The sequence below is a fragment of the Fringilla coelebs genome (genome assembly GCF_963513975.1).
Source record: "Fringilla coelebs genome assembly, chromosome: 3".
NCBI classification, from domain to species: Eukaryota; Metazoa; Chordata; class Aves; order Passeriformes; family Fringillidae; genus Fringilla; species Fringilla coelebs.
In genome coordinates, this window is record NC_140030.1 from 35208984 (window position 1) to 35222318 (window position 13335).

The following is a 13335-nucleotide window of genomic DNA, read 5'->3' on the forward strand; positions in this document are numbered from 1 at the left end:
GGCTCAGAGTCACAATTAGCTATCCACACACTGAACAAGGAAATATTCATTAAACTACTGCACTGCAACCTTATGTTCTACATATTCTTTGTGCAGCAGACTGGGGTTAAGGGGAATGGAATACTTTTAATCTAAATTTTAAGCTATAACTGTTAAAACAAATTGTCCTAGAGTGTCTTAGAGAACATGGTGCACAGACTTAGTAAAAGCCATAAATAGTAAGAAACAAAGAATTCACATATGAAATGCATCACATGGGAAAATTTCAAAAGCTTAGCTTTTGTAATAGTCACAAATAAGAAAATCTGACAGTATAAACCCAGTATTAGAGACAACAGGATTGTGGATACATAGCATGTAAAACACAAGGGTATGTTTTATTAAAACAAGCCTCTGCAATCCACTGCCTCCTATTACATTAAAAACACTCCCATAAAAGCCTATTTTACTATTTTACTAAAATTTCAACTCCTCTGGTCTTAACAAGAACATTCAAAAATCAAATGCCAACTATATAAAATTATAATTTAAGGAAAAGTAATTGTAATAAAATATTCTTATTAGTATCTCTGATCAAGAACATCTTTAGAACTTTCAGTTTTACTAGAGAAAACTAAACGCCTGTCATATATCTCAGAAAGAAATGAGCGCTCTGAGCCTTGCACTTTAAAAAACCCACAATTTTAATAAATTACAAAACTGCTACACAACAGGATGTATTGCAGCTTCTCTAAGTTGGCTCTGCGACACAGAACAAAACAGCTTTAGATTTCTAATAAATATCCCACTAATAACAACTTCCTGACAGTGACAACACAAGTGCTAGTGCCAGTGTCCCCAAAGGTCAGACTGCCTCCTGCTAGCTGGAAGCACTGACAGGTGCCTGATGCAAGCAAGCTCTGTGATCACTTGCTGTTTCTTTTACAACTAACAGTATCCTCTGCTCTGCAAGCAGAACTTCAGTGAATGCTCACACTCCTTAGTGGATTGTAACTAAAGAACCTGCAACTCCCACAGGCTGTGCTCAGTTTCTGGAAACTTTCCACGTCCAGCCATCTTGTCAACTGCAGACAGTAAAGGTGCAGCAGCTGGGAGAGAAATGCTGACACAAAAATACTGGTACATTTTTCCCAACATATCAGTTGTCTCAACAGCAAAACTTCCAGATTTTTTTTCCTTTCTTTGAAAAAAAGGTAAATCAGTCAATCATCAATCAACTTTTTGGACTCGTAATGACTTCTCAGCACCAATAAGTGGCACCAATTTGCTCCTTCCCCTCCTCCATAAGACAGCCTCTCAGCTTTTCAGGAACACAGACAAACAAAAAGTGTCAGTTGTTTAATCTCAACATTAATAAAAGCCTAAAGAGGCAGTTTTAAGAACTAGAACAACTACATGGCACATCATCAGCTTACCACCTCCTCTGCATGTGAAGGAACTTAAAAAAGATAGATATTACAGAATTTGATCTAAACCACTCAGACTTTCATGACCGGTTGTCCTAATTAATTCATGAAGCCAGTAGTTTTCAATTAAATAAGTCTATTCCAAAATATGCTTTTATTACACAATAATATGCTAACCTATTTCATCTTTTAATAAAAACTTAAAATGTTTCTCTAACATGGCTTTATGTGCAGTGTTTCTCTTCCAGATACCATTCTACAGATATTCTAATAAGGATAGTATAGTCTTTCCTTTTGAAAGTCTTCCTTCTCAGGTATCCATGAATATCAAGTAGAACAAAGGTCAACTGAAAATACTAGAAGCAGACAACAGCTTTTTCACAACCTTGCTTTGAGTCATCAAAAAATGGCAATTAATTCAATTAATTGAAGCACTGTGCATTAGAAAGACTTCCTCACATTGCACATCCCGAGAGAACGGCACAGCAAACTCTGGAAACCTGGAGCTAAACCAGTATGACAGATGATGCTTAAGGGAAATCCAGTTGACAATAGGAGGAAGCATACCAAAACAAGATACTGATGGTGAGGAGTGGATGGATGACAGGAACACAGACAGTGGAGGAGGAAGGATTATGGGAAGAATTATGGATGACAACAGGCTGTCTTGGCAAGGGATTGGGAATAAGCATGACCAGGCAGAGGGAATAATTAAAGGATTTATCCTACATGCAGTCATTGTTATTACACATTTGTGTTTCCTTCTGTATAATAATAGTCTATAAAATCCACTGATAGCTTTTAAAGTTCAGCTTTTGTATATGACAAGAGACTTAGTTTAATCCTCATATTAGACCTGTATCATCCAGCTGTATATACAGTCTTTCTTTTAACTTCATATGTTTTAATCACAAACATACATACACAACCTCAGCCCAAACACAGATTCATTAAGAATTATTTAAAAGGGAAAAATCCTGCTCCATTTCCTCTTTGAAAGATTTGCTTAAACAATATTAAGTCTGCCCCAAACTACTGAGAAACAGATTTTACTATTCCCCACCTGCTGCAACATTCTCAACACAAACACCACCTACAGAGAGGTTTCAAGAAATGAAGCACATCAGTTTCTCATCTTTCTAATATTAAAAGGCCAAACACTTTTTATAAAAAACAAAAGCAAGGAGAAGGACATAGCAGAAGATGCCTGTGTAAAAATAACAGAGAGCAGATAACGCCATTGTTCTTTGGGTCTGTATCTAGCTGGCAAAAAACACAATGCATATTTTTAATAACTGCATTAGCAGTTTGAAAACAGTTTTGGATTGAAATTATGAAAAAAATTAAGACATGAATTATTAAAGTTACATTCTCTAGGACATTCCAAATGCCACTTAGAATAATTCAATAGTTATTTGAAAATCTTTTTTTTTATGAGCATCCTCAATGTGGGCAATAGCTGAGGGGGAAGAAGAGCATGTCAAATGAAGAATGAAATACTAGAAGCAATCACATGCAGAGTTTTGACAGAGGTGCATAACAAATAAAAGAACAAAACTCCTTTCTCTTCCCCAGAACAACTCCCTCTGTAATAACAGTAAGTAAAGAATTTTGAAGGAAATGCAAAGACTAGTTTCCTAATTTTACTGACATTAATAATTTCAGTGAGTTCAGGAGTGCTAACTTAGTTACATCATTAAATTAAATTACTTTTCATAAGTCATTAAATTGTAACACAACCTCTACTTTAAAAAAATTTCAAGCATACATTACATGTAACAGAGACTTCAGAAATATTCTCTTCCATCACTAGTTATGCTTATATACAGAATTAAAATCTAGTAAAGGCCTTATGTAGCAGTATTTATGTTTTAGAGTTACCACACCATGTTCTGACAGACCACAGGGCAAGTTCTGAAATTACAAGTCTATTTGCATTGAAAAAAAACATACCTAGTCAGAGCATGTAGATCATCTCTGATTATTCTTAGCTTAAGCCACAACCCACAGACTTGCATGATTTTGCCAGTACTCAAAACCATGAAGCACCATGAGGAATTAAAGGAATCTAATTCAAATTTTCTAATCACTACAACATGCTTTATTTTATACAAGAATTTTTAAATATAATTCAGTGAGAGTAAGCACTGCACAGAAAAATACAGAAATTTTTAAAATGTAGCTTGTGTTTATATACAGGCAGGTTTCTTTACCTTACTTTCAATTATATACATCAATTTGAAGCTTCTGGTATAAGTAGCACCAGCAATAAAACTGAACCAAAATCAAGAACCAAGGGCTCTTCCTGAAGATACAACCAGGCAATGACAAAAAATTTACTTAATTACAAAACTCCTCTCTTGATTTCAATATAGCAAAATAGTATGAATTTAGCTTAGCAATTAAGACCTATAGATAAGACAGCTATGCTAATTATGTGATCAAAGGAGAGCTAAATCTCACATTTCATATTCTTTCACACTCAATTTTCCCCATTTTTTAACACAGAATAGGCATGTGACCTTGCTCTCAAACATACCTCTTTCAGAAACTCTTCAAACTGCTCATCTAATTCTTCCTTTGAAAATCGATGAGCCATAATTTGCAGCTGGATTTTACCTTCCAAACAACTGAGTCTAAAACCAAAAGTTTAAATTGAATTAAATGCATTCTGAAATTGATGTAACCAAATGATTTGCTTGAATAGAGCTATAAGCAAAAAAAACCCCAATCCAAAACTTGAGTGGTGACAAACACCATTCTCCCTCCCTTATGAAACTATTTACTGAATGAGACAATCAGTGCAAATGTACCTAGATCACCCAAATTCCTTACAAACAAAATACTCATTTCCAAAGAGGGATAAATAAAATATGATTCACTTCAGCATCTTTACATTTTTCTTCAAAAAACAGCTCTCTTAGCAACCCAAGCATTTTGTTAATACTCAAAAGAGAATCTACTGCAGTAATATTTTAATTTTAGGGGTTTTTAATTCCTTTCTATGTTTCTTCTCCAACACTGGGGACATCTGGTACTGTTAGTTTTGCTTCGTCATCTCTGCTGTGCTTTGGATTTAATAAACAATTAATGCATGTAAATCTTTTTAATGTTAGAGAATGGCATTTGGTTTGATCTGCCCTGACACAGAATGCCAATGGCACTTTCCCCCCTCTCCTTCCCCTAAGTCTGCACCAACTTCTCAGGTATAAAATATGCCCAACAACCAAAAGGCTGCAAAGCTTTTGTGTATCACACTGCTCAACACATATGGCTGCCTTCAAAACTACATATGTATGGCAGCATTAAACTGCACTAGCATCTTCCAGCCTGAGAAGTGTGATGTAAACATAAAAGGGCTAAACATTTGCAAAAGTGCTTTTACCATTAAATAAAACTTCTCCCAGTATGGAGCCCACTCAGTACACAGGACTGTTACCTACCTAGTAAATTGATTTTGACAGGCGAGTTGTGACAACTGTTTCCTGCTTTCACTCCTTATCCATCCATAGACCACCCGACACTTTGGCTTTGGCAGTTTAAAGAAAGAAGTTTTATAGCAGACTGCCCAGGCGTTGAATTCAGCACGATATCCTTATGTAAGCATTTGGACAATATCTCTGAAAACATGGTAAGGAGATTAAGAACGTTACCTCTCAGGGCACACATAATCCAGTATCCTTTTATACTTTCACATCAAAGAACACTTGATGTTAAACACAGAATGCTTTAACAATTTACTAACTGCGCCAGCTACTTTAGCAAGTGGGGAATATTTAATTCTAGCCATGCCAGAAAAACAAAGTGATTCTCCTGACGTTATCTTTACTTCTTCCTACATTAGAATGATGGCTTTCTTCTGCCTGCCCTCTAATTATATCTTTTATAAAAACTAACAATGTGTAACTTAAAGGACAACAAAGACGTTTACGATTTCGGTAACAGAAGATCACAGGCAAACATTAACCTTAGCAAATACACTTTTCAGCCATGTCTTCAGACCTGGCGGCTCACAAATGACTTCGCGCACAAAACGAAGGCGGCACTTGCTGGGATATATGCTACAACGCAGCGCAAAAAGCGGCAGTTTTGAGGAGGTATGGCTAAACCACAGGGATGGAGGAAAGCTTAAACAGCCTAACACATTTCACGTAACCTTTTAATCATCCCAGCCGTGACCTGATCCTCTTCCTCTTCCTCCTCCTCCTCCTCCTCCTCCGGCTTTCCCTGGAGCACACGCGCGGGTGGCGCACGGCAGCGCGGGGGCTCGGGGCCGGGGGCAGGGCTCGGCTGCTGGGGACGGGCGCCCCGGGGAGCAGCGGGAGAGGGAACTGGCCGCGGCTCGGAGCCGAGCGCTGCCCGGGCGCCGGGCGCGTACCTGCACCGCGCCGAGCCCCGCTCAGCTACGGCCGCCCCGCTCGCCAGCGCCGCGGTTGCCCGGGAAACCCTCCCGGCCACCGTTCCGCCCGCCAGCAGGGACCGCGCCACGTGGTTCCGCCAAATCCACCAGCTTCCCTCTGCTCCGCCCGCCCCGCCGCGGGACACACGGCACCGGGGCGAGCATGCGGGACGGGAAGGGACGGGCCGGGGTGCCATGCCCGCCGCGGGACACGCGAGGGGACGGGGACGGGGACGGAGACGAGCCCGGGCGCCATTGACGGGCGGCACTGGCGGAAGGGGCCGGCGTGCGGAGCGGCGCCCCCTGGCGGGTGGGGGTGGCCCCTGAGCGGTCAGGGCGGACGGAGTAGCGGCATTTCCGTGTCCGAGCGCTCAGGAACCAGCCTGAGGTTGGGGGATTCCTATTTCCGAGCGCTCAGGAACCAGCCTGAGGTTGGGGGATTTCCATGTCCGAGCAATCAGGAACCAGCCGGGGGTTGGGGGGTTTCTATTTCCGAGCGCTCAGGAACCAGCCGGGGGTTGGGGGTTTCTATTTCCGAGCGCTCAGGAACCAGCTTGGCCTCACACTCGCAGGGCCCCAGCGGGCACCGAGGGCCCTGAGCGGCTCCACGACCCCGCAGTCACACGGTCGGAGCAGGGTTCCTCCCGCCTCCACCCCAAGCACTTCTCCAGAAGTCGTGCAACTCATCTTCAGGAAAAGCAACAAGGAAAGGGTTAAAAGTGTGTTTAATTCCCTAATGCAGGGGTCAAACTCAAAGCATCCCTTCTCGCTTTTTCACAGAAATCCCTTTCTAAAGTTTTCCTAGTGTTTCAGCCTTAGATGTCGGCTGTTGTGCTTTTAATGCATTTTAGCACATCTCTGGAAATGTTTAAAACACGCAGGGAAATTAATGACCCCTGTTTCCCTGACCACTGCCTCTCAAATAACCACAGAACAATTGCAGTCTGTGCTTGCATGTGCTCTCCAGCGAGGGTCTGTCAGTTGTGTTTGTTGTGAGAGTCACGTTGCTTCAGGAATTCTTATGCCAGCATTTAGTAAATGGCAAAATAAAACAAGTTCACTTAAGAATACAAATGGACATTGTTCACATGCGCACACACACACACACACACACACTTTTTGATTCTCTGTTCAGCAGACTTGGAACGAAAAGATTTTGAAAGGAAGTTTTCTTCAGCGAGTGTTTGGATACTCATTGCAAGTGAGAAACCAGTTAAAGTCCTATTACTGCCTCTCATTTCCTGTTAGCTTGAGAGATAAAGACAGTGCTTCCAATATGGCCTTTATGTATCCCAGATTTTTTTAATGCTAATATAAATTATAGTTTAAATTCAAAGAAGCAAAGAAATATGGGCTCTGTATTTTCCACACAAGTCTATAGGAATTACTTTTCTAAAGGTGCTGCAGCACTTCTTTCAATCAGGCCTATTGTCTGCAGATGGAGTATTATGTTTCCATTTGCAAAGTACTTTTTTTCATTTTTATGTGCAACTTCTGCTGCTGTCTGTGGGAAATGTGGGAGCTGATCAAGGACAGAATGCCCACATAAACTAATATACTAGAACAATTTGTTACACACGACAGCCCACTGATGGTGAAAACATCAATTCCAACATTTACTCTTTTCTCTTGTTGCGTGAAAAAGCATGGAGTGAGGCATGAGAATTTAAAAAGAAATATGGAAATTAATTAAAAGAACGTCAGTCATGCTTCATGCCTTGATCCTGCTCAGATTTAAGCCAATGCAAATTTTACTCTTAACTTCAAAGTGATAGCTGTGACATCATTCATTGATCATGAGAGTTACTTCATATATGATCAAATAATCACATCAAGGGCTCAGTCCTTCAAGCTGCTAAAAACTGTTGCACATTGAAGCTTTTCTGTTTGCCGAAATATGTTCAAAGAGCCTTGTACAAAGTATAGAAAAATGTGCAGAGGGATCAATGCTGTTGGAAACCTCAGTGCCCATATGGGAAAGAAAGAAACCTAAACCACTCTTGATGACTGTGGTGGAGAGGAGGCATTGCCTGGTGTTGAAATGTCATCCAGTGCATTCAAATAACATGCACAATAGCCACTTAAAAGATTTTCATTTCCTTCTAATGCCAACCAGTTGGAGCAATTTTCTCAAGAGCTCTTAACAGCCAAACTTAAAAAATGGGAGAGCAGGGCTAGCCATGAATTTCAGCCAGGAACACAGCAATTTGGGCAGCAGTGCTAATAAAGCAGAAGGATGGATGCAAATGCTAAAATAGATCTTGCTGGACAGAGCCCCAAATTATAAGGTAAATTTCAGGCTCTGCTGACATGGGTGGGAAGCCTTTGTTGGCTTCTATGAAACCAGATTTTCCTGCTGTAGTCATTGGCTTCTCATTTAAATATGCGGCATGTGCACACATAGTACATATGTTTTTCTTGCTAAATAGCAAAAATGTGAGGCTTCATGGTTTATTATAGTAATTTCCAAAGATTAATGGCAAAATTAAAAGGAATAAAATACCCATACTTTTATTCTGTTGTCTAATTTCAGTTTTGTATCGTCCATAAAAATCAATGGGGAAAAAAGATAGCAAGTAAAAACCAAAAACCTCTGCCACATTCACTTTGGCTAGAGCATTGCATCAGATAGTATTTCAGTTCTGAGTCTGCAAATATGTGAAATAAGAGATTATGATAAATATTTCGCCATATTCTTGGTTATGTTTTTTTAAGGGTTAACAGTTTCCTACTGAATCAAAAGGAAATAAACAGTGGTGGACTAAGAAGTTAAAATTGCATTTTCTGTGTATGCTCACCGTGATGAGACTTCCTTAAGTGACGATACAATAAAAGCCCTTTCCAGTATGCACGTCCGAAAAAAGAAAAGCCTTCCATAACTAGAAATTCCACAGAAAACATAAAGAATCATGTGGAACCGTATTCCATGTGAGAGAAAATGGTAGTCAAATTAGGATTAGTTATATAATGGTTCACATAACTAGAATTGTAGTTTAAAAGAGCATTTTTAATACTTTCACTTTTGGTTCGCTGCAGGTCTCATTTTATTCCGTCACTGATAACAAGTCCTCATATCCCAAGGGTTGGATTTTTGGCTGATTCAGTTACAGTAGCCTGAATTCAGCGTCTCGCTGTATGGTTTTTTCCATCATGAATTTTCTCCGCGGGCTGAGGACTAAATTCTGTGTCATGTTTCAGATTATTCCGGAGACTCAGACTGGTCACAAATCTCATTTCTTCTTGCATCCTTTGAAGGGAGCCGCAAAGTTTGGAGTTTGGAAGCTAGGCTGTTGCTGGCCATTTCCCGTTTTCTGGAAGTTAGCAGACACGCAGTGTTTCTCATGCTTTTTGAAAATGGATCCTCCCTCTGGCTTATTTGTGTAAATGTTTAATTGCCTTAATGTTGTGCCCTGTACTTCCAAGTTTTCAGTTTCTGTGGAAGAGTGCAAAGTTGCTGTAATAACTGGCTGCAGGAATAAATCCTTCACCATCATAGAGGAAACTCTCCTATCACCAGCAACTGTAAGCAATTAAAAATTCTTTCAAGAGGGTGATTGTTTGCAGTCAGTAATTAAAGATGCTTATCACTATCTCAGATTAAAGTGCATTTTCCAACATTTAACACTGCTTTTTCTTTCTTTTCCTGATTCTCTGTAAATGCATTGGAAAACATTGCTCCACTCTGTAATCCAGCTAGTGGAGCAAGATCCCTTCTGTTGCTTTTGAGAAATCCTGGGAAAATTATTATGCAAAGATAGATACAAACATGTCTGGTTTGACTAACTGTAGCACTTTTGATTTACTCTAATGATGCTGCCCTGTGCCTACTGTAGGTCCCTCTTTGCCAGTGAAAATTCTCAGTTCTCCGCATCAGGCAGCATTCCTACTCTGTGGGACTGGAGAAACAACTTGGGTCGCTTCCACCTGAGATCATTTGAACTGTAAACCCTCATCTCCCTTGAATATTCCCCTTTGCATATAGAAAGTTTTGTAGTAAGTTTTTCTCTTTGTCTGAAAACACACTGCATGTGTTCTGTTCAGAAAAAGTTAAGGTAAATATTATTATAAAAATTTCTTGGTGGCTTAGGAAAGATCAAGCTCATAAAATTCTGCAGAGAAAAATTAAATATTCTGATTTATTAAAATTTTTCAGATCTGTAACATCTTTCGTTAATCCTGACAACATATCTGCTTAGCACTGGCGGGAATGTTAGCTTTGCATTTCAGATTTTCACTTGGTTATTTTTAGTTCTTCTGAAGCCTGGGAAATAAGAAATATAACCACTTTGAACAGTCTGAAAGAGCCAATTCTAGCAGGGCCTCTGAATCTGATTAGATAAAACAACAAAGAGGTTCTGTTAGGGCAGAGGCAGGAAGAACTAAGGTGGGTGGCAATATCTGTCATAACTCAGGGGAAATGTAGCCTCAAAGCACTCAAAAGTGGGTGAAAAAAATAACATAAGCAATAGACAACTTTCCCACATCTTAGGTCACTCTCCAAATGCAGTTTGAAGAACTTTCTCTGCGCTTCACTTTTAGGGTTTTTTTTTTTTTTGTATTTTTAAAGTACAATAAACAGCACATGCATGTGTGTTTATATTAAAAAGCTGATTTAGGGGAACATCGTTTCTCTTCAGATAAGTATCTGAAGAAGTACAGTGTGGCAAGTGCAATTTGTTGGTATAGAAACTGTGTAAGATCTTAAGGAACAGATTTGCAATTTTCAGTGTTTTCTTCAGAAAGTTAGGTAGCTTAGGGATGGACACAGGAGATTTTTCCATTAAAATGCAGCTAGTCATAATACCACATTTTATCGTATTGTGCAGAAAAAGAATCAAACTGTTGTGATTAGCGAAAATGGGAGGTGTTCAGTTTTTTGGGGGGGCTTGATTTAAAAATGAGCTTGATTTAAAATTGGAGGAGTGGAAACCTGGAACACTCACTCAGCCAAGGATTGTGCTTCCCTTCATTCAGTGTAGGATGCTTATTTTGGGTTGGGAGGGATCAAAAGAGAGATTTGTGCATTTCCTCAGGAAAATCAGTCAAAATGTTTTCGAAGTTGCTGTACATCCATGATGTTGAGCTTTGTCTATGTCAAAGGCTGGGAGTGTTACCTGTTTGAAACCCACTGCTAAGTGTGCCCCAAACTAGTCCTGCAGCTGAGGAATTTTGTGCTTGTTCCTCATATTGGAGGCATATGAGAAAATCCCTCCAAACTGCTTTTCCCTGTGTGTAACTGTGGCATTCCTACGGTAACTGCCGGTCTGTCTCCCATGGGACAGACGTGGTGTGGAGCAGGAGATGCATACAGGTGTGATAACCACTGCTAATCCAACACCAGTTTGCACTGTTCCAGGGGCTCAGCCCCCCGTGCCAGACTGAGGGTGTTCATGTGTGAACCATGGGGCTTGTAAGTGGTATTTTTCATCAGGCTAAAGGTAGTTACAGTGTACATTTGGGCAGGAGAGCTGGAGTCTGAAATTTATCCCTTTTATCTTTCTCCTCAAGTTTTTTCTCATTGTAATTTTATCAGAAAATAATCTGCTCCACAGTTTTTAATTTTCTTTGACATCTCCCTGTGAGGTTCAGTCTTACATTCCTGCACAGGGAATTGAGCATCAGATCTTAAAATCTTGAGAGGGAAAATCAGGTTCTTGCCAGGAATTGTTGCCTATACAAGTTATGCTCCACCAGCTGATCTGTAGACTGTCCAGATGAATGTATAGGAAGACTTTTTTCCATGATGAATGGAAAAAAGAGAGATAAGTGGACATGGATACCCCTTTTTGTCTTTGGCCAGTGAAGGAATAGCCCCCTCACAACCAGGTTCACATGTAATAACAAAAACCCTGGGATGTGTTAACCAGTATTGATGGGGAGGACAGGGTGACTATTACAAGTCTGTTCTCTGTGAGAAGCAAGTTTACATGTTTTGTCAACTTAATGTAGCCGTCTCACTCATCATCTTCTCACTTCTGGAGACAGAGGGCCCAGTCCCATGCTGTTTGTACAGATGCTGTTGGTACAGAGATGGGGGAGGAGGAAGTCAGGGAAATCTGAGGTCTCCTTCTCTGCGGCCACATCCTCAGCTGTGCTCAGGGAAATTTCAGACAGGTGCAGGTCCCTCACCTTGAGAACATTTCTAGCACAACACCTTTGTTGCCTTGTGCTGGTATAAGGAGGTTTCCTTCTGCACCAGGTGAAGCAACCTTTCTGGAATCAGCTTGTGTCTCCTGCTTTTTGGTTTAATTTTTCCTTACCTGGGAAAAAAGATACTCTAAACTGATGTTCTGTGTATGTGAAACAAGAGCCAGCCAGATAGGGACTATGGAATAGAAAACCTCACTACTCTGGAATTCAAATCTGGACAGACAGATTTATTTTTTTTTTTCCTCTATAAACAGTGCTTTAGGGATATGACCTGTCATTACTTAAGAGATTTCCAGCAGTGGAACCTTTGGTGTCTGTCTACCACCCACCTAGTATCAAAAATGCCAAGAGATCAGCTTGTCATGGGACTAAAATAGTCCTTAACGCTTAGCCTCAAAGGACCACGACACCTGTTCTCCTGTGTCTTCTCTTTCTCTCCATATCTACCCCACTAATCACCTATTAGCTCCTAAGGTACCAGAAATAAACACCAGCAGTCCCTAGGTTCAGGCAGTGTATATTAAGACCTGTGAAAACAGCCTTTTGCAATCATTTGTCTGGAAAATAATACCCAGCTTAAGGATTTAAAACCTACTGAGGTTTCTTTGTTATTTCAGGCTTCTGGGAATGGTCATTTTCTTAATGTGATAAGAAACTAGGAAATGTTTTCAAAGAAAAGACACTTAGATGTGTGGCCTGCCTGGATTAGTAAGGCTGGAAGCTGCTTTTCCATGAATCCCTTAATTTGACAAACCTTCCCTGGCAAGCTGCTATATTTATTTAATTGAATATTAGTCTATGATTTTTACATGTATACTAAAGGTATTTAGGTGTCATAATTGTCTCCCAGTGTAATAATATTGGAAGTGATTTAATTTAAAGTTGGATAAGCTTGGACTTTTTGTTCATTTCCTCCACTCTGAGCGATAAAATAGCATGGTGTGAAAGCCTTTTAAGATTCAACAATATTGTTCAAGCATAGCATCTGCAACTAATAACTATGTAACTTTGAATGAAAAAAAAAGTCTAATTATCATGGAAAAGAGAAGATGGTTGACTCATCTTCTGCAGTTTGGATTACATGTGTGGGATTGTGTTTTGGATGGAGCACTCCAGAATAGCAACACTCCATCAAAAACACAGTCATGCACCTGTACTCCAAATGGCTGAATAAGGCAAAACACATGTCATCTGAACACTGTGAATCAAATTAAAAAAAAAAAAAAAACCCCAAAAAAAAGAAAAGAAAAGAAAAGAAAGGAAAGCTGGAAGAGAAATAAAGACAAGTACCATAACATTGGTGTGTCTGAAGAGTTGTTTCTTTAAAGCTCCCTGAGTGATTTATTTATCACTAAACCTCTGTTCGCAAGCCATGTTTGA

General features: G+C 40.0%; 1 protein-coding gene across 1 annotated transcript in view; it reads right to left on the reverse strand.

Moving 5' to 3' along the window:
- CEP162 (centrosomal protein 162) overlaps window positions 1-4962 on the reverse strand; it is a 43284-nt gene extending 38322 nt beyond the window's left edge. The window contains exons 1-2 of the mRNA XM_084203190.1: window positions 4850-4962; window positions 3946-4042 (exon numbers count right to left, since the gene is read on the reverse strand). Coding sequence (XP_084059316.1) covers window positions 3946-4005 — 60 coding nt within the window. The 5' untranslated portion in view covers window positions 4006-4042; window positions 4850-4962. The remainder of the gene's footprint in view (window positions 1-3945; window positions 4043-4849) is intronic.
- Window positions 4963-13335: the final 8373 nt, after the last annotated feature.